At 36.7% G+C, this 22,197-nt stretch overlaps 1 protein-coding gene across 3 annotated transcripts in view; it reads right to left on the reverse strand.

Moving 5' to 3' along the window:
* Positions 1 to 471: 471 nt before the first annotated feature.
* The window catches only part of MAPKBP1 (mitogen-activated protein kinase binding protein 1), a 132,890-nt gene continuing 111,164 nt past the window's right edge, over positions 472 to 22,197 (reverse strand). For 2 of the 3 annotated variants that reach the window (XM_039323881.1, XM_039323882.1), the window contains 10 exons: positions 20,739 to 20,782; positions 19,547 to 19,783; positions 19,061 to 19,230; positions 18,459 to 18,595; positions 15,540 to 15,719; positions 14,848 to 14,923; positions 13,512 to 13,813; positions 11,415 to 12,323; positions 7,117 to 7,202; positions 472 to 4,882 (listed from right to left, as the gene is read on the reverse strand). In XM_039323881.1, the coding sequence (XP_039179815.1) occupies positions 4,586 to 4,882; positions 7,117 to 7,202; positions 11,415 to 12,323; positions 13,512 to 13,813; positions 14,848 to 14,923; positions 15,540 to 15,719; positions 18,459 to 18,595; positions 19,061 to 19,230; positions 19,547 to 19,783; positions 20,739 to 20,782 (2,438 nt within the window). In that variant the 3' untranslated portion in view covers positions 472 to 4,585. The remainder of the gene's footprint in view (positions 4,883 to 7,116; positions 7,203 to 11,414; positions 12,324 to 13,511; positions 13,814 to 14,847; positions 14,924 to 15,539; positions 15,720 to 18,458; positions 18,596 to 19,060; positions 19,231 to 19,546; positions 19,784 to 20,738; positions 20,783 to 22,197) is intronic. The other variant, XM_039323883.1, reaches the window with a different exon arrangement.

The following is a 22,197-nucleotide window of genomic DNA, read 5'->3' on the forward strand; positions in this document are numbered from 1 at the left end:
ACCAAAGTATTTTCTATAGCAAAACTATAACTATTACGATTACTACCATCTGTACCGCATTGGCATACAAGAAAATATATAAATCTTACTTTCTGTATACAGTACATTTGTACTAATGTTTCTCCCCATTATAACTAGGTTAGCTAACATCGTTGCTGAAACATATGAAAACAAAATTGGCTCTGCTTATTATACTAATTTTTACTTGCTTGATAATATTCTCTCTCCCCCTTTAAGGCCACTGTACAGTTGGTTCATGGATATAATCTTGAGAGGGTTGACCTGCAAATACATACTGCACAGGAAACTGATTTATAGAACAATAATTAGTGATATGTTAAGGAACTTTTGCCTGTTTCTCAGTTTGAAATTACCGGGGAAAATGTAGCTTATTCCACTTTATTTTGTAGCCCCACTTGAGTTCATCAATTGTCTTAGCAAAATCATAGTAAACAATAGCATGAAAATAAATTTGTAACAATAAATTTGTTTATTGAAATTTAGACATTGAATACAAATGAATGCAGAATTAAAAACACCCCCCCCCCAAAATCGCTCACAATGCAAATCCCCAACAACCATTAAAACAATTTTCAAATAATTAAAAATAATTAAAAGGTTCATTTTCCCTTAAAGTCAAGATACAAAACACCATTTATAAATAAGAAGGTCTAGGGATGTTTTCTCCTTTTAAACAAGTGTAAAATAAAAAGGGAGTGTTGAAAGAACACAGATAAAAGCTATCTGTACCCTAGGCTTAAAGATATGTTGTGTAGACATGGCTTACTGTATTCCTAATTTACAGCAGGTTAGCCCAATATATAAGCAGCCCAGCTTCAGCTTATTATTTACACATAATACAGAATATTCTTTTTATTTTTAATTTAGAGAAAGAACAATTTAATCAGCAATACCTGAAGGGCCTTACAGTAGCTGCTCTGCATTCTGAATCTGTAATATTTTAAATATGGAATTCTGTAGATCTAGTAGCTGAGTGCACATACATGGCAATGTTATTTATGTTTTAAAACACTGCCCTCTGTGTTAGCTAGTTCTTTCTTTGGGATGAATAAGGTCTGAATCAAAAGGAGAAGTGAATAAGCCCCAATATCAAAAAGACATTTATACAAAAAAGAAAACAAGTAAGTACAGGTATGTAACAGGATATTCGTATGTAGAAACACCAGATACATATATCTATAACTGGTGTGCACATATTTCTTGCCTTTGAAAGTTTTCCTGTGTTTCTATAGAAACAGGGATAGATCTCATTTGCATGCACAATATTTTTTTAATGAAGCCTATCATTGAAAAGAGAAATAGTATAAGAAACTTTAAATCACATTAAGAAACATTTCAAAAAACACAGAGACAATATGCAAATATGACAGAAATGGATCTTTTACAATCTCTCTGATTTTTTTTAATACATAGAAGTTGCATGCATACATTAAAAACAGTAGAAATAGAACAGATTGAAATACTGCATTTATATTTTTCCTCCCCTTAGATAACATGTTGAAGTTTCTTTAAAGGGCTAATGGACATCTATAATAACACCAGAAAAACTGCATGCACTTAAGAACAAAAAAGTATGCTAGCTGGTATTTTACTGTCACAAAACCTTATAATCCAACTTTTTAAAAAGCAATGCTCCACAGTTTATATCTGAATTACTATAAGGTGCCACTAATGACTAAAAAGTGTATTTTACATCAAGTATTTTCCATGGAGAACATGTAGGCTTTTCTCCTGGTTCTTCTTGACCGCATAGAGAAAATAAGGGAGGTCAAAATCTCATGGAACTCAAATGGCTTTGAGAAATTTTATTGACTGAGAATATTCATTCCCAATGCCCAAATCATATATATTAGTGGGAAAATAAAGGGCACTTGAAAAGACAAACAAATCTCAAATTCTTAATTACAAACTCATTTACATTATTGTTTAACTGCTAACTCTACTTACAATATCTCTTTTCCACTCCAGAACTTTTTCATTTCTATTTTGCTCCTTGAATCAACTGATTCTCAATCCTATAACTTTTCTAGAATCCTTCAGTAGGCCTTTAAATATTAGAAATTACAGGCCTATCCATTTCTCCTCAAATATCTACTTACTCAAGACTCACAAAACTACAGTTCTAGTTCACATCCAAGTCCCCATCTGTGTTACAGTATTTTCCTACCTGGGTGTATGAAAATAAATAGTTCCTGATCTAAGAATAACACAGTGAAACTTATTCACTGGAAACTGCTTTGAAATTAACAGGGGTTTAGATGTTGCCTCTTATCCAAGGCAGTCCCTGATTAATCATTACTCGTTAATGCTTGAGGTATAAATTATCAGCAAGTTGATTTTATTTCCAAAGACATTTGAATGTTTGACCCTGTCAAGATTGAATAGACACTCTGAATTCCTCATTGTTCATGCCACAGGATATCTGGAAGCATGACTTCTTTACCTGAGTGCATGTGTCCCAGCATAGGAAAGGTTCCTGAGCATTGAACACTTTTTATAGTCTAGATATGAACACGGAAGAAGACATTTTGGCTGTTAAGACATTTCCCAACATGGATATGTAGAAAATAGCCACCTTAGTTTTCACTTAAATTAAGAGTATATTCCAGCAGTCTATCCTGAGTTCTTTTGTATCTCTGAACTGAAACATCTATAGCTGGAAAGAAAAAGCTCAGTTTTAAGAAGCGCATCAACTATCATTCAAATCTATTCAGAGAATTGTCTAAACAAATCCAGAAATGACATAATTAAACAGCACTAACTGCTCCAAGTCCCCAGCCTTGGAGTTCAGTGGACAGCCAAAATGGGAACAGCTCTGCAGATCTCTTTAACACTGCAGTGGTGCTGAATGAAAGTCAACAAGATTCAGACAAAAAGCTATGCCACAGATGGCCAGTGAAGACAGATGTTCACATGACAGTTTACAAAATGCAAGTTGAAAAGCCACTCAGCCTATTCCACCATGGTGCCCTCTAGATTTGACTGTGAGCACAAATCTTCAGAATTTTAATTTGGGCCATGCTGGCTAGGAATTCTCCCCAAAGTTGTTTTAACCTCAACAAATCTAGGAGGCAGAAGAGGAAGGCTAGGCTATAAAGTGAAGCTATTTATTAAAATGATCAGATCAGCAGTAAGAAACACCGCTATTGTCTAACCTGAAAGAACAGTATTAATGTTTTATAACTTTATTGTTTTAAAATGGTTTCTTTTTTATCAGTGAATACTTCAGACATGTTAGGATTAATAATTCAATAAAAAGAGTTCCATAGCTGAAAGGATGTAGACCTGCACTTACTTTCTTCTTTATTTGAATAAGGGCAATGTGCTAATTGATATGAAATTGGAGATGCCTAGCATAATGTAGAACACAGTAATATTTCATGCAGCTTTAGTTATGTTCCAATGTAAGGGAGAAAAGGAAATAGAATAATGTCATAGCAATCAATATTCCCTGAACACTCAGACTTTGTTTTCAAATTTCAGCCATAGACAAAGGGGATCTCTCTTTTGGGAAGTCAGGAATATCTGAAGCTTTCGCAGAAGATGTATTGATTAGAAGCTTTCATCAGTCTGTTCTGTGACTGTTTTCTATCACTATCCATTCCCCATCATATCAATCTTTCTACATTTCTATATCCACGAAAACAGAACAGTGCTAACATCTTGAGTCCAGTAGCTAATGCCACTGACATAACCGAGCAGTAAGAATTTTAAAAATTGGATAGTTATTCAACTGCATCAATTTGACTCTGATAGATCTAGTTTTACATAAAACCTGAGAAAAGTAGAACTAATCAGGTTAAAAAAAGCCTTTCTTTTAACCAACAAGCTTTGTAACAAATCTCTAGAAGCTGAGTCAAAAGATAGATGTTTTGTGGAAACAAATGTCAATGAAAAGTAGAGCACATAATTTTCTTTAAATAGAAAATGGAAGCAGAATGATAATGCTAAATACAAAATTAAAATAAAACATATTGGCATAATAAAAAGGAATAAGGAAGCAAAATTTAGTAATGCAGGCTACAACAGAAAGCAGTTTTATAACCTATCTGTTCCATCAATATATTTACTGTATCAAATCTCTCTCACAATAAATGTGGAAAACATGTCAAAATAACCATAACTACAAAACCCAGGTAAAAAGTTTCAGAGTTATAATTGCAAAAATAAATTAATAAATAAAAGTTTTAATAGTGTATGCCTAGTTTGAGATAACACTGCAAAGGGACAAACCTATTTCATCTTGATCTCATTCTATTAAGTCAGCAGTTTCAGGCTGGGCCACCCCTGGACTGATTCCCTTTAATTGCGAGAATGGTTTTTTTAAGCCAAATATTTCTTATAACACTCTTAATGGAGGAGATAGGCACAAGGGGATTAGTACTGTGACCAGCACATTTTAAAAAGATGTGGACAGAACTGTTTCTGTTAAAAGAAATTTGCCCGTTGGATTAAAAAAACACCCCAAAGTATTATTTCAAGTTGTCAATATGATAAAGTTCCATCCGTTTTTGTGTATGGTTCTCAGCATTCCATTAAAAACACGTGTCGTTGAAAACTCTAATTAAAGTTTTTTATCCATACGTCGTTCAACAGCTTGTAGCAGTAACTCTGAATATTGTTCCAACAAGGCAAGAGTTTGGTCATCTCCAAAATGCCGAGGACTAGATAAAGTTTCACCACTGTTCTCCCCTAATGGCATCCCAACTATATTTTGTGGCTGCATCAGTTGATTTTTCTTCCTTTGAAGTCCTTTACCATCTTTCAGAGAATCCAAATCTCTTTTCATTACAGAGAAAGTTTCAGTGAAGAGACCAGAAATCTCATCTTTGTCAGGTGAAGATTCCATGTCAGTAGATACCTGAAAAAAGAAGTGCAAATAGGCTTGTTTTAGAGCTATGTTTTTTATTTTAGAAAAGCAAAGGAATAGACAAAACTAGCAGCAGTAAATCCTATGTTGCAAGATTATCACTTGCAATCATAGAAGAGTGTTTAAAATTCAAGTCACCCTTCCTCAATCTGGGCATTCTTCAGATATATGGATTTGAGGAAGAGGGAAGGGTCAAGCAAAAGAGAGATTGCCTACGGAAATTGCTTGCTTTTTTTCTCCTCCTCCTCCTCCCCCTCACAGAGAAGAGAGATTGGAGAAAAAAAGATTTCAAAAGAATACTGAGAGTTTTATATCCATGGCTCTGAGCTCCAGGCTGCCACGTGATTGCATTGCTTTTGATGTAAAGAGCTCACTCTCTTGAAATCCCTCTTTAATCTCTTTGGTCTGCAGTGGAGGGGGGAAGGGAAGGATCAGAGAACAGGAAGAGAAGGGCAAGGAGAGATTGGCTACTTGTTTTTTTTCTCCCCACCCTCTTGCAAAATGGAAAGATTGGAGAGAAAGAGATTTGAAGAGAATACTGTAAACTGCTTGCACAGCATGCCCATAATCCCCCAGCACCAGGCCGCTAGTGCAGTGTTTCCCAAACTTGACAATTTTAAGGCATGAAGACTTCAACTCCCAGAATTCCACAGCCAGCAACGCTGGCTGTGGAATTCTGGGAGTTGAAGTCCACATGCCTTAAAATTGTCAAGTTTGGGAAACACTGCGCTAGTGCAATCACATTGTCTTCAATGTATAGAAGAACAAACACCTTATTTTCTTGCAATCTGTTTTTCCCCAATCTCTCTGCTGTACAAGGGGAAAGGGAAACACAGGGCAGGCGAAGGGCAATGTGTACTGACTGTAATTATATTCACGTGACTGAGGGATCCTACAATGGTGATAAATGGCTATAAATGAGCCATAAAATTATTTTTTCAGTCATAATTTCCAGTGTTCTCTGAATGAATGATTGATAAGTAAGGGCTACCTGTAATTGTTTTAAAAAAACAATATTTTGTCCTGAAGGCAGGACAAGAAGCAACGGGTGGAAACTAATCAAGGAGAGAAGCAACCTAGAACTAAGGAGAAACTTCCTGACAGTTAGAACAATTAACCAGTGGAACAACCTGCCTCCAGAAGCAGTGAATGTTCTAACACTGGAACTTTTCAAGAAGAGACTGGACAGCCATTTGTCTGAAATGGTATAGGGTTTCCTGCCTAAGCAGGGGGTTGGACTAGATGACCTCCAAAGTCCCTTCCAACTTTATTATTATTAAGAGGAAGTAGAAGAACTACTGTGGGCTCCTTGGTACTCTCTGAGCTTGATTGCTTTCTTGCAGGTGTTTCATTACCCAACTAGGAAATATCATCAGTGCTGGAGATGTTGGCTAGTTGGGTAATGAAACATCTGCGGGAGGACTGTTAGGCTCAGAGAGCATCAAGTCATCTTCTTTCTTCTCCTCCTCCTCCTCCTCCTCCTCCTCCTCCTCCTCCTCCTCCTCCTTTCTGCAAGCCCCACTCCTTTCTAGCACTTCTGATGAATTTTAAAAATCAAGCCAAACAGATGCATTTCACGATGCTTCTGCATGGTTTTTGGTCACTTGCAAGTAAAGAAAAAGTAAGGAGCTGCTAAAATCTTATGAATACATAATTATAATACATATTTTGGCCTACAGTATAGCTGGTCAGCCGCTTGAAATTCTTTCAGTTTACCTTCTGGTTTGCTAATGTAGTTAATCTGGTTTCTAATCACACACAAGAAGAAGAACAGATGTCTATTCTTTAATGGAATTTTTTTTTGCTCCTATCCTTAGCTATATATTTTTGAATTAATATGTTGGTTTTATACATAAGCAGTTAGATCTAACAGAAACTAATGTGGAAAAGTTAACAGTCACTAAGAATAATGCTGTGTCTGCATAATTACTGGAATAGCGCTGTGTTAGCAGTATGTGACTAACCTAATGTGCGTTGTACTTGGATACAATGTATGTAGCAAAACTCTCCATTGTACACCTGTGAGAAACGAACCTAATGTATTACAATGTGTATTCCTTCGTTCCTGAGGAAAGTATAAAACTGAAGTCTGAACCCGCCCTCGGTGTTCAGAATTGCTTGTTGCTATAGCCTCTGAACCTGCGCAATAAATCTCTCTGCCAAAAACCCTCTGGAATTCGTAAGAGCCCTTTCGTTTTCCACAAGAATTCAAAGGGGTGACTTACCATGTGATATATCTGGATGGCCTTACGCATACTGTCCTGGAGCTCAGATACTACATGCTTGCATTGCTCAACACTGATTGAAGAACCTGATAGTGTGGAGGAACAAGAGAAGATAAATACTGAACAGAAGTTTAATTTCAGTCTGCCCTAGGATTCACTACTGAAAAATATTAAGTCATGCAAAATCATACCAGTTTTGGAGAAGTCATTGATTCTTGAATATTGATAATGTGAAGCATATGATTACCATTACAATTCATGAAATGTATTTTAATTCAAACATTGTCAATTAATTTGATTTGTCAAAGAAAGCATGCTGAGACACCAGTTAGGCCTATCCATAACCAAAGTTGCTTTGCCTTTGTTTCCTTCCCATCAATAGGCATATCCAAAATAGTAAAACAGGGAATAGTTTTTAAAAAGTACAAGAGTAATATAGATTGTTTAGGTTTGGCTTAGCAGATTCAACTTGAACTTGCCAGATTTATTAGTTAAGAAATGCTGGTTAAACAGCTATGATTTAGTGCAATTGTGATCCTAGTCAAAAAGTCTGATCCCAATTAAATAAAAAAGTACATCATAGCTATATGAAATCTGAGTACTAGAAATTAATAATTTATACAGTAATTCATATAATCCCCCAAAGCATCTTGTTTTACAGACTTATTAAGAGGGATACAATATAAGGGACTGATGGTTATAGAAAGTCTATTTTAGCATTACATCACTTTCCTGCAAGTATTAAAAGGCAAGTTTAACTTTGGTTACTTGCCTAGCTGCCATCCTACTAATTAAGCACAGTCAAACATGTAAAAACATGTAAATGACACACAATGAATGACATAAAAATGGATAGAAATAAACATATGCGTAAGCCTTTATGTCCAGACAAAGATAACATTAAGACCCACCAAAACTTCTGTAATTAAAAAAAAGATATTTTAAGCTGAAGAACTGCAAGAACTGACTGGATTCAAGACAAAGACTTGCTCAACTCAAGTACTTGATAACCACACAAATGTACACATTTTGGCAAAGATCTAACCATATCTTTCTTCGGGATTTTTTTTTTCCAGTTTTCCAATCTATCCTACAAACCTGGGATTGCCACCTTCAAAGAAAAAATTCAAATTTAACATTTGAGGTCTTTACATTCTTCACATTCTTGTTAATTTTCAATATGAATAATCTCTATAATCTTATTAACTATTTTTCCTGAATGAATTATTAACTGTTCTCTATTCATTATAAGAGCAGTTCTCCCATTTTATATATTTACATTGCTGTTGAAATCAATCAATGCCAATGCAGATATATGGACATGTTGCTAATGGTATCTAAGCATCCCAAAATTCTTAGATGAATGATGTACAAGTCTTCAGAACTAATGGCAATGAACTTTCAGCCATGAATAGCAGATAGCCACTGTGATGACCATACTTCGTTTTCCATGTCTTTTTCTTCCATAAAGAGAAATAGGTGCACAATTGGTAGATAGAAAAAGACTGAAAGCAGATGTTAGATAACTTTTCCCAAGGCCCAAAGTTGCATGCAAGCCATTAGTAAAATATAAAATGACACTCACTCCTGCCCTCAAGAATCCTTTGTTCTAATGTGATTGAGTAGTACAATTTATGTGGGACATAATTTCAAGGAAAGGCGTTTCTATAGCAAGACGTGAAGCCTATTACAGCATTAAAAAGAGTGCTTCACTATTTGCTCCTGATATTTTATGGAAAAGCATTTTATTAGGTTGATGTAATTGTGTTGTTGTATTAGTTGATATTTAATGAAGCTTTATTGGTTGCTATAAACGTGCTTTAGAAATGGATGGTTAAAAATAAATATTCTTTTATAATACATCTGTTATTCCCTACCAATATAACCACTTTATTCAAATTGATCAATAAATTATTTCTGGACAAATCCATTGTAAAGAGGACTTAAACATGTCTTTGTGAAATCATCTTTCCTGCAAGGAAGACATGGACAGAGCTGCCCTTCAACAGCTGATCATGATATTCTTCCTGAAAGTTTGAACTGGGTATATGTTGAATACACTAACAAGGCTCAGATATAGATGTTATGCATCTGGGAGATTTCTACTTAATGCTATACAATATTATTACCACTACAGAATTCTGCAGCACTGTATCTTGCTATCTTTAACAACTATATTAAATTGCTGAATGATTCTGAGGTTTAGAATAAAATGCCACCAGCATTCGGGTGCCACACAAAAGTTTCTCTTTCTCTTTTTCATCAAGTTCAGGTTTGGTAGTAGATGTATATGACTATGGAACTGAATTAAATCAGATAAGAGCCAATACACCAAAACATCAGGACCTGTTCATGAACGGATTTGTCTTGGTAAAGGTTATTCAATCTGTTTTAGAAAATCTAGATGATCACATTCGTTGCTTGGGAATACTTATAGATCTAATTTTGTCTCTAGCGGAAGGGAGGAGGGTTAATTTGGTCTGAACCTCAAATTTTGGCACTTGTTAGCTAATTTTTAATATTTAAAGTATTGAAATTATGTAGAATTTATTTGTGACCAGCTCTAATTTTACGTAATAGAGGAGATAGCCTTACATCTGTTTATTTATTTATTTATTTATGAGACTTATATACCGCTTTAAGTGCAAGCACTCTCTAAGCGGTGTACACCAGTAAGCAATGTATATATATATTTACATTGCCCCCAACAATCTGGGTCCTCATTTTACCTACCTCGGAAGGATGGAAGGCTGAGTCAACCTTGAGCCGGTGAGATTTGAACCGCTGACCTGCTGAACACAGTCAGCTAAAGTGGCCTGCAGTACTGCACTCTAACTGCTGCGCCACCTCGGCTCAGTTAATACAAGCTAGGGTGCTCTCTCATCTTAGTTACTGCAAATCCCTGTACAGAGGATTGTTGCTGAAGACAGCCAAAAACTTCCACTTAAAGATAACATTCAATGCAGCTAGTTTTAAAATAGGCAGCATTTCATCCTTTTTATTGCTTTCTAGTTAATTTCCTATCTTAATTCAATGTGTTCGTATTAGCATATAAAGCATTTCACAGCCGGCAGTTTTTGAAGGAATGATTCTTCAATTTCATACTCAAATCAAATGATATCCACAGCTGATTTCTCAGGACTGGACTCAAGTGCTCTAAAACAGAGGTCCTCAAACATGGCCACTTTAAGACTTGTGGACTTCAACTCCCAACACAGCTGGCTGGGGAATTCTGGGAGTTGAAGTCCACAAGTCTTAAAGTGGCCAAGTTTGAGGACCCTTGCTCTAAAACTATCTTGTCAATAAGACACAGTTTATGTTGTTATGTTTTCAATGCTAAAGAGATGAAAGTTTTCAAAACATTTTCAACCCCCTGAAAAATATTCCGTTTCAAATATTTGTTTTCAACTAAATTTAAACTCTTTTTTAAAATCACTTGTAATAAAATACATTCAGTGTTTGTGGCCTCTTGTAAACGAACTAAGTTCACATTATCTGCAATGCAAACTTACTCAACTAACCAAAGTGACTTGTGATACAGAGATACATTACTACTTTGAAATCCAACAAAAAATATTACAGAAGTCACTTAATTTTCTGTGAGTGGACTTCTGCTAGTATAGAGGAATCTTCTTTCCCCACTGTGTGCCCAAGTCTGCTCCTGGGAATCTCTAAATTTTCCAAAACAAATTTTGGGAAATTGTTCTGCAGGATGGAAGATTATCAATGGACAGATCTTCATCTCCTTCAAACATTTCTGTAACAACCCCCCTTCTCCCATATTTCACTCTACTAAAACTTAAAAAACTTTGGAATATTTGAAATGTATCCTTTAAATTCTAGATGTTACTTTTATCCTTCTTGCTACCTCACAACAATTTCCTTTTGCCAAGTGTGTCATGTTTCTTACGCTGCTTAAGTGTTAACATATAGTATCAGAAAAGCTTGAGAATTTAATACTGTTAAATTCTGGCAACATTGGGCATCAAATCCTATTTTTCATAATACAGAACATTACTTAAAAGATGTATTGTTTACTCCTATTCTTAACTTCTCTTTTGAAGAAGAAACACGAGAGCTGTAACATATGCATGCACCAAAATAAAATGTAAGAACAAGTGGAAATAGAAATCAGACTGAAATGTCTCACCACTGAAAGGATGGCTTATAATGACAATGCAGATTGGACGTGACAATCAGAAGCTAAATGGAAAGAAACATGATGGAAAGGGAAGCTGTTAACAAAGACAAAAGACAGAAGAGAGTAAAAGAGATAGGAGATAGATATCTATGCACACCTGAATCCTTTCCAAAGCCTTTTGCATTTGTAGGAGACCACGGCCCACTTTGTTCATAAGAGCAACGCTCATCATTTGCTGGCACATAACTAGTAGTGGCAAGTTTATCTCTGCATTCCAGTGGCAGTTTTTCTGGAGAATTCGGATGCAGTTCATCTGAAGGCTCTTTTAGTTTGGAATTAGTTACTCTTGGCTCAAGTTGGGCTTTGGACCTCAATTGTGTTTGGTTCTCTTTCAGAGTATCTGCACAAGGACTCAAAGGACTACTTTTACCAAGGCCAAGAGGTCCAGATGCTTGATTTTCCAATTTCAAGACCCATCCTTCAGGAAAAGACTGTTTCTTTTTCCCAACAGCACCAGGTGACTGAGGAGATTCTGATCCCAGCACAGTTTTTGACTTTGTCTTTGGTGAGAAAGAAGCTAATATCGGTCTATCGGGGAGAGGCTTGGGGATGTCAAGGGTCAAATGGGCCCGACTAGATGCCAACTTGCTATGAAAGGACTTGGGTGATGAAGAGCTTGTAGTTTGCTGAAGAGAAGGTTTCACTGGGCTGTTGTCTTTCACAAATGGCTTATTCTTCTCAATGTCCTCTAACAGATTTAATCTTGTTTTCTCTGATAGTTGTGGGCTGATTTTCATTTCATTCTGGTTTTCTGACCCATCACCAAAGCACAGATTCTCTCCCATAGACACACTACGGGACATCTTGGCCATGAAGCTAGTGGTAGGACTCATGTAGGACTTTGATTTTGTAGCTTTAATGTCTTTGGCTTGCAAACAGCTGGAATTTTCCATCTTCAACAGTGTTGCAGAAAATGTCTGACAATGATTGGATTTTGGCTCCTTCTCACCTACCATTAGTGCCTGAGACCGCTGCCTGGCAGACAGTATCACGCCAGGAATTTTATCTGTAGAAATGGAATAAATAAATGCACACAACTGGTCTGGAGCAATTTGTGCAATCAGAATTAAAATAGCTCCAACTTCTAAATGTAATTATTTCACTTTAATTTCTGGAAGAAATAGTAAGCAAAATAACAATGTTATAACACTTTGTTCTACAAAGTTTTTCTCTAAACATCATTACCTTAATTTCTGTTAGAAAAATTTAGACAAGAAATAGTGTTACATGTCTTATTTGGGTCTTTTGTCTGTGTAACATGCGATAAACCTGAAAGTTGCAATGGCACATCTCCTTTAAGGCAAAAAGTAGCCACAGAATAATAATCCCAGGTTGTTATTGCTAACACAGAATTTGTGATATTTATCCTGTGAGTAGTGCAAAATACTAAGAAAAATAAATGCAGTCCCAAAGAACACATGTAGTAGAGGAGGAAAAATGTGAGATGCCAGTCCCCAGACACTGAACTAATTTATTACCAAGAAGTTCTGGATGCTTTAAAGTCTACTGGGCTAAACTTCTGTCCACAACTGAGAATCCAAAGCCTTTTGAAACTCAGCTTACCAGGGCAGAAGAGAAGGAGAAGCGGTTACTGTTTTCATTGTTTCTTCTTCTCCTTTTTCTTTATTTCTTAAAATTGTTGCCCTCCCACTGATGTCAAAAGAAGCAGGGGAAAGGAATTATGTTCAGGGTTTCTGTAGGTCTCTCTGAATCCTGTTTCATGTCAAGGACATAGGAAGATTGCCAAAGTCTCATTCATTACACCAACAGAATGCTGCCTGATCCATTCACTTTTCCCCACAATTGATAGGGAGGGGAGGGCAGCTAATGTTATCACAGGGTTGAGTGAGACCAAATCTTCTTTTCTGAGGGCACATCTCTTTCACACTTGTTTAAAAGAAAAGATCTTTCCTTTCCTTTCAAAGCTCAGTGGACTTGTAGCTTATTTTTTTAAACAATGACCGCCTTCTAAAAGAGCCGGTCAAGTTGCCTCTTATCATCAGATGGAGGAATTAGCATTTCCTTCTGATCAGTGTATATCCAACTCAACCCACCTCTGACATTGATCAGTAATTAAATTTTGTAGTGAGGACTTGTCATTTCTGAATGAAAACATTTAGGATTTTCAGCCTCATGGACAGATTCCCATTGTGAAGCCATCATTCTAACCATTTCATAGAAGGCACTTCCTTACCATTATGAACAAGATCATGAACTGATTGGGATTTCCACAATACCGCTGCTCCATCGCTCCCTGGGAAAGAGCCAACAGATCGTCCATGTCCTCTGTTGATCTCTACAGCAGACTTTCTTTTTTTCTGCATATTAAGTGACCTAATGGAATTAATATCATTTTGAAGGAAGCCATTCTCCATGGGAATGTGCTGGTGGTCCAGCCCATTTTTCAGCAGTTCATTGGTAACTTGTTTTGGCAAAGCTGATCCTTCAGTAGATTTCTCATCCAGTACCAGCTTTGACGTAGAAGTTGAGTGTTCCCTATGGAATTGAAGACAGGACAAGATATTTGATTGACAATTTTGTGCCATCATAATGCTGCATTTCTACCATCTATTTCTATATAACATCATTATACTGCATTATTGCTAACTACTATAAAATACGGTAGTTCTATAAAGGTGTTTCCTAAGGACATTAAATAATACTTAAGGCTAATTCTTTCCATAAATATTTAAGGCTAATTCTTTCCATAACTGTTCTTATAGAACAGTTGCCAATAAAACAGTTGCCTGGCTATACCTGACAGAATGATTTAGGGAAAAGGAGGAACTTGGACTATGCAAGGCATAGTAACTCTCTGTTATTATTGGAGTAATCTCTGAATATGAGATAGTTGCGGTCTTAATATGAGATAGTTGGCATGGCTATGTCTGACTAGATAATTTAGTGACAAGGAGGAAATTGAAGCAAGTAAATCTGTTATCAGAGTAAGCTCCACTTGACTTACTAGGTCTAGGAGATATAAGCAGCTGCTCTGGTCTCTTGTATGCTGACAAAAAGCAAACCAAAGACTTCCCAATAGAAATAACACTTTTATCCAATACACAAAAACTCCACATTCCATAATTCATAATATTTCTATAATAAGATATGAAATATTCATGCAGCATTGAAGAGTAAGCATTTTTGTCCCTCACCTAATGAAATCAGATTGGAGCGGATTAGTAAACATTTTTTTTACCGTTCAAGTTGAATGACATGCTGAAGTAAAATAAAATGCCTAAATAAATAAAATAAATAAATAAAAGACTAAATAAAATGTTAAGGTTCGATCATCATTATACCACAATGAACTTATTTATTCAGCTTAACAAATAAATGCAGTTATAAAGCATCTTGATCAAACATGGCACATTTTGGCTTTTGTGTTTTTCCTGAAAATATGCATCAAAAAGACTGGAAGCTTCATCTAATCTCATTTTGTTCCTCAGAACTAGAAGGTACACCACCTTAGCTCACCCTGTCTGAGCAAACACAAAGCTGTTTTGCATTCATAATAAGTGGAATTCTACCTGAGTACTGGAAACCGAGATAGAAACCGAGAAGAAATGCTGTTTTCCATTCTCTCCAGGGTCCTACAGGATCCATCTGTCATTTAAAAAGGAGGAAAGGTACTCAAATTAGGGATGAAAAGCTGCGGGGGATTTGGATGTGAAACTTGACTTAGGTTTTTCTATTTTGCGTACAATGTACAAGAACAAAGATCCTCAGAGATAGCATACTTTGCTTTGCACTCCATATCATAGTACAAACTGTCCTGTGAGTTCAATGGAACTTAATGCCATTGTTCTCAGGATTGCAAATTAATAGATAACTATTAGTTTCATCTTGACTAATTTATGGCCATAAACACCTATACCTCTTTCTTCTAGCGTTAGGCAATTCAGCTGTTTCTGTCTGAGAAGCTTAGATGCTCTTATTTAAACCAGAGCATTAATCTGCTTTCATTTCACTGATCAAGGTCTAAAGAGTCTATGTTGGGAAAGTAGTGGACTTCCTTTTGTAATTGGTTAGCCACCATGAGAATAGACTGCTGGATTAGATGAGCCAAGAGTCCGATCCAGCAGGGCATCACTTCTCTTCTTACAGGCTGTACGAGGAGGGATATAAATCTACAAGTTTATATATCAAAGATTAAGGTACTTGTGCCTGACAGAGAAAATGGAGTGAACTATTATAGTTTCCATTGAATATGCTAATGTACCCTTATCACTGTTACTGGCTAGAGTCTCAAAATGCTGCTTGAGGAATTTCTCTTGATCTGGAGTCGTGGGAACATCTCCATTCAATAGTCCAGTGTTTACATCTTCTTCATCTTCTTCACCCACTTGCTCATCCAAGTCTGAAGTGCAATCCACACTGAGAGGCTCGGTACTCTCCGAATCTGAAATGGGAAATGATACACATCATATGCCATTTATACAAAACATTATATCAACAGACTCTGAAATAATACATTGCACTAAGTCATTATACCATTAATAGAAACATTCTTGGTCCATTCCGCTGTAACAATTCTGGACACATGGGGATAGTATTATTATTGTTATTCTATTTTTCAAACATGTATCATGGTATAATCAACTAAATATTGATTCCAATGATTCAAAACTTAGCCAAGGATTTAAGAGTCAGGGAATATAGTGTAATACGTACACAGTTCCAAGTATTTCATAAAATTAGTCTGTCAAGTCCAATACATTTAAAAATTTCTAAACATTTTGGAACTATATCAAATTATGACTATAATTGGCATGATAACTGATATTTTTCACCATAATCATTTTAACCTTAATTTTAAAATCACAATATTCTGTTATTTTCACCAGTTGGTTTTCATCAATTAAACTGTCTCTGGGTACTGCCTCATCACTGAACCATTTTTTTTTTTTTTTGCTGTAACAGTAATACCTGGTGTATTATGTTTTATGTGTCTATCAATCTGAATTTTGAAAACCTACAAAATGCTGGTCTCACTTTACAAAACTTTTCAGGCACAGGATCCCAGTGGCATTTGTAAACAGCCAAATTTTCTACATAAATTTCAACGCATATTTTTCCCAGCCCTATTATTATATTATTTATGCTCTGAATTTTTTTTTCTACAGCACTAATAAGCAGTCTACAACTTTAGGCTTGCTTTTACAACATCATCATCATTTCCCCATCCTCTCCAAACCCGTTCCCCTGCAATGCTCTACGGGAAGGGTTCAGTTTGGAATATTATCAACTTCAATCTGCAACATTTGCAGGTCACATCCATGGATTTGTTTGCTCTTTTGGAAAAACAAGGAAGGGAAAAGCTATTCTTACTTGAAGAAGTCCTATACAGAGAAAGAAACTGTACCCTCAAAGAATTAATTCACCTAACTTTAAATTCTAATCACCATAACACTGCAATAGTTTAAGTAAATTTATCTTTCCCCATCCCATATGTCTTGTCCTCTGAGTGATCCTTGCCAGATCAATTTTTTTCCTATTCTCACAAATTGTATCCACTCTAATTTAAGCCCTTCTTCCTGTTAAGGTCTTTGTCAGGCTATTCTGCTAGGCTAGTGGTTCTCAACCTGTGGGTCAGGACCCCATTTGGGGTCGAACGACCATTTCACGGGGGTCGCCAAACAACGCAGTCCACCATTTTTCCCCCTTTTCCTTAGCTGTGCTACTCCCTTTTATTCTATTGGCTTTTTAAAGCCAATAGAATAGACTCTCTTGAATAGAGTCTAATTCTAAGCCAATAGGAATTGTCCAGGCTGTCTCTGCCCTGCTGAGCCCGCCAAAAGTCCCATTCTGCAAACGGTGCTGTATCAGTTGAATAGTCCTCGATTTACGACCGGTTGGGGGTCGTGGCATTAAAACGGTTGAGAACCACTGTGCTAGGCCCTTTTTTCTATGTTTTCTATTGCATGTATAGAGACTCTTTTGACCAAATAAACAGAGGACAAACAACAACTTTATTCTTAGAAACTCCATTTGGTCCCAAGTAAGTAGAAGCTCTAGCTTCCAATTTTATTATTAAAAATTTACATTTGCGTCGCCATTATTTGCATCAATTGCATCGTTATCTAATTTGGTTGTCTAGATGGTCATCATTTTAATGATCACTCATTCAACACCTGTTTGAACTTATAATGGCATTGAACAAGTGGTACTAACAACCAGTCTTCATACTTGTGATGGTTGCAGCATCACAAATCCGAGCGCTTAGTGTTTGGCTTGCAATTATGACATCATCATTTCCCACAGTCACATGGTCACCATTTGTGACCTTCTCTGTCAGCTTCTGTCAAGCAAGGTCTATGGGAAGCCAGCAGAAAGTTGCAAATGGCGATCACGTGACATTGCATTTAACAATGGTGTAGGATTTGCTTAACAGGGGCAACTGCAAATGCCAGAACTACCTTTGCTAAGTGGTGTGGTCACATGATGCTGCACTTTATGACCAGGTCGCTTAGCAACAGACATTCCAGTCCCCGTTTTTGAAAAAACCTGTCATGAAATATCCAATATGATCTTGGTTCATCATTTAAAGCAAAAGAAAGATAGGGCAATGACTTCAATCACTATAGATGAAAAGGATGAAATATATATAAAACATCAATGGATATAATTTTTAAAACTTATTCAGAATGACGAGGGGGGACATGATAGCAGTGTTCCAATATCTCAGGGGCTGCCACAAAGAAGAGGGAGTCAAGCTATTCTCCAAGGCGCCTGAAGGCAGGACAAGAAGCAACGGATGGAAACTAATCAAGGAGAGAAGCAACCTAGAACTAAGGAGAAACTTTCTGACAGTTAGAAAAATTAATCAGTGGAACAACCTGCCTCCAGAAGCTGTGAATTCCCCAACACTGGAAGTTTTTAAGAAGAGACTGGACAGCCATTTGTCCAAAATGGTGTAGGGTTTCCTGCCTGAGTAGGGAATTGGACTCAATGACCTCAAGGTCCCTTCCAACTTTATTATTACTATTATAATTATATTATTATTATTATTACAATTCAAATGAAATTCAGAATTAAAAGGGTAATCTTTTAATCTGAAGTGGGTTTTATGGCCACAGCTGAACTGACCTGTAGAGAAAATTGGGAGGAGTATGAGTCCAAATGATTTCAAAGGACTCACCTTCATTTGGACTTGATAGACGACTGCTATTATAATCCACAGAACAAGCACTGTCGGGGCTGTGCTTATCTGGGCCCTCAATGCTATTGTAGCTTCTACCCAGTTTTCCATGAGGAAGTGCTTTTACTTGGAAATCACTGTAAGGGAAAGAAGAATACAATGGTGCAGTTTAAGATGCTGTTATCTCCCACAGAGCCTTTCAATGCATAGGACCAGGTTATCAGAAGAACTGCCTATCTCCCATGGTTTTCTACCCATTTGGTAAAATCAGGCAGAGTTGGTGCACTTCTAGGTCTCTTTAAACAAGGCCAACTAAAGACACCTAGAAAGCATGCCTTTCCTGTTGCAGTGCCTGACCCCTGGAATGATATCTCCCCAGAAATCTATATTGTTCCCAGTGACATTTCAGAGGCCTTTGTTCTCTCAGGCTTTTGTGCAGCCCTCTTGATGTGTTGTTATGTGGGATATTGTCCAAAAGCGCTAGTTCCTTGTTATCGTTCTTCTGTTTTAAACCCAAGACAATCAGAGTCATTCTGGTCTTGAGTGGCCTTCAAATCCAATAAATAAATAAATCAAGGCACGGAAACAAATTTCTTTCTGACCTGCTGATATCAGCAGGAGGAAGATCATCTTGTTCTGGGTAGATGACACATTCTTCACTCTCTGAAGGTTCCATTTCCTGTGGGAAAATCCCTCCTTCGCAGGACACAAGTCTAATCACTTGAGGCCGAAGGCAAGGCTGATTTTCTTTATGAGCTGTGGAGCCTCCCTCCTGGAATAGGAATTAAGTAGTGAAACATGATACCTGTATGAGTAAAGCTACTTGCAAGATTTTAAACCCAGAATTAAGGAGACCACTTGACAAGAAAGGCATGAACTGGTCTATCAACATTATTTACATGGAGCATTTTATTAATGCTTTTATATCACAATAGTCCTTTGTACTGGAGTTTCCATAAGCCCAAATGATAGGTGTCATTGCAGAACAGTCCTTCCCTAACCATTCCCCCATGGCCCCAAAAGTGGGCAAAACTAAGGAAGCTCCCGTTTTGGGGGAGGGGGTTCAATTTGAGAAGGGGATTTCTTACCTTCTTGGCATAAGTTGAAATATTGGGGGGCTCTTTGTGGTCCTCTCCATTGCTGGCCTGGGAAAGAGAATCCTGACTAGCAGAACGAGAGACTGAGAAAGACTCCAGTTGACGTAGATCAAGCATAGATTTAACCGTCATCTCTAAGCTGCTGGTGGGCTGACTCCAACGGCTCCGCTGCCGAGGCATTTTGCTCATGGTGTTTTCTGAAGCCTGGATCATCGCCATTTCTTTTGCCTAAAAGTGGTAAAATGTTTAAAAAAATGTTTTAATGGTAAATCTACTCAGGGGTTTGCAGTACACCAGAACAACCATAAGAAAAGAAAAACAAAAACATAGGGCAGCCTTCTTTAACTTAATGAACGCTAGATATGCCATATCTTAAAATTTCTAGAATTTCTACACATTTCAGTAATCCTGAAGTTTGGGGGTAGGAAAAGTTGATAATAGATGGTTGATGTAAGATTTCTAAAAACAATGAAAATCTTTAGAATGGGAAAATGAAAAGGAATAATAGTTGTTTCTATGTACTTAAACTATTACCATCAGAAAGCTAACAATGAGTTTTACATTAACCAAACTGAAAAATCTCCCTTATGCTTTTACTGACAGCATTAAAGCACAATATGCCCATAGGGGAGATAAGTAAAGTAGCCCATGACAGCTAAGCACAAGTTTTCAATCATTGTTTTTTTCTGTACAAGCTTTATTTACATAAGGCAGAACAAGCCCACCTAAAGGGTGCTGCCAAAGTAATAATCATTGATACATAGACATCATTAAATTTTTATGGTTAAATGATTAATTTCATTTAAACAATGTAAGATCTCATTGGAAGATTTATTGCAATAACACTCTGTACTGTACAATCCATAGGTGTAGGCAAGATGAAAATGCTTGTATAAATAAATTTTATTTCTACTTTCTGAGTTTTGACATGTTCAATAAATCACTCATCAGCATAAAACTAGAAGTCTCTATCTATTTTGAAGAGAGAGCTGCAATGGGTAATATTTCTAAGATAGTATATGTACTTGACAGATAACTGCTTGAATTACAGTTGAATATATAGATGCTATGTCATTTAAAAGCTATCAAAACTCAACATTAGCATATCATGTAACCCTAACTCATACAACTCTCCAAGACTAACCATCCATTCTTTAATTTTAAATATGTATTAAAAACTTACCCGTCTCATTTCCCAGTGAGATAAGCTCCTTGAAAGAGAAAGATCTGAATTTAGGACAGAAAACAAATCAGATTAGTAAGCATAAAACATAACTGATTATGGTTTTTTGCCCAAAGTTTTTACTTTATTTTATATTGCCTTTATTATTTTTATAAATAACTCAAGGCAACAGACATACCTAATACTCCTTCCTTCTCCTATTTTCCTCACAACAACTGCCCTGTGATACTCAAAGCACAGCCAAAGTAATCTAGTTGCAATGTCTTTGAATATAAAAAAGGAATCAGGGTTGAGACCATTTAAAAACCAAATGGGTTTTAGCATGGTATACTTTCATTGGTACATAAAAATACTGTTAGTATAGTCTATTTTTAAATACCAAGAATACCAAGTTCACATCACAGTACAGTTAACTCTGCTGCTGACAACTGTTCATAGATTTCATAGGTGTATTTATGTACATTTCCTTATATAGATAATTCTAGCTTTTCTTTCATTCTTAACGTTGATTAAAAGTAATTTTCTACCCTCTTTTCTCTCTGCGTGTTAGCAAAATAGCCTGGAAGGCCCAGCATAGTTTTGCATATAGCAATAGGTATTAGGCTAGTCTCCTATTCTAGGAAGTCACCTGACTATGACAAAAATCTTGTGTTCAGTAAAGTCTTCAGATTGTGCCCATAGCAAAATTGCTGCAGCCTATTGTCTGCTTGAAGAAGAAAACACTGGTTCCAGTTCGCGGCGTCACTTGTCGCACGTAGAGACTTGTCTCCTCGTCGGCTAGCCTTCCCTCCGTTGGTTGACCCTTATACGGGTTCCAAAGTCGCCCGGAGGATGCGACTTCCGTCAAGGAGGCTGCTGTTCAGCTGAGGAGGAGCGGCAGCTCCTCCAGCTGTCCGGATGATCTCTGAGGGCCGACGGAGAAGAAGATCGGCCAGTAAAATGGCCGATCGCCCTGCCACCGCAGACCGCAAGTCAGAGAACACCTAAGCTGTGAGTGCCCCCGTGGTGAACCTGGGTGAGAGCTTTCTTTTGTAATATTCTCTGTTCTACTTTTTTTGGGGGTACTTGTAAGAGCTTTTTAGAACTATTTCCCTGGCTTGGAAAGACAGCTTCTATTTTTTATGGGAAGAAAGGCGTTTTATAAATATATAAAAAGACTATATTTCACTTCTATATATATTTTTCTTTTGGATACAAAAAAGGAAAAAATAACTGTACTATCATTCTATGTGGGAGGACTATTTCTTTTTTTATATTATACATCAAAGATAGAAAAAAGGAATTGATCTTTGGAAAAGACTTTTGTTTGACTGAGGGCATCTAGTGGCGAAAATTTAATACTGCAGCTTCTGCAGCTTATTTTCTTTAAAAGATGGAACACTGAACTTCAAAAGACTTTGGAGGGGGAAAGATAAGCTGTGTAGTTGTGAGAACTGTGGGGGTGGATATTGTTTACATC

Source organism: Crotalus tigris, unplaced genomic scaffold (assembly GCF_016545835.1).
Source record: "Crotalus tigris isolate CLP2741 ecotype Arizona unplaced genomic scaffold, ASM1654583v1 scf7180000024286.1529876, whole genome shotgun sequence".
NCBI lineage: Eukaryota > Metazoa > Chordata > Lepidosauria > Squamata > Viperidae > Crotalus > Crotalus tigris.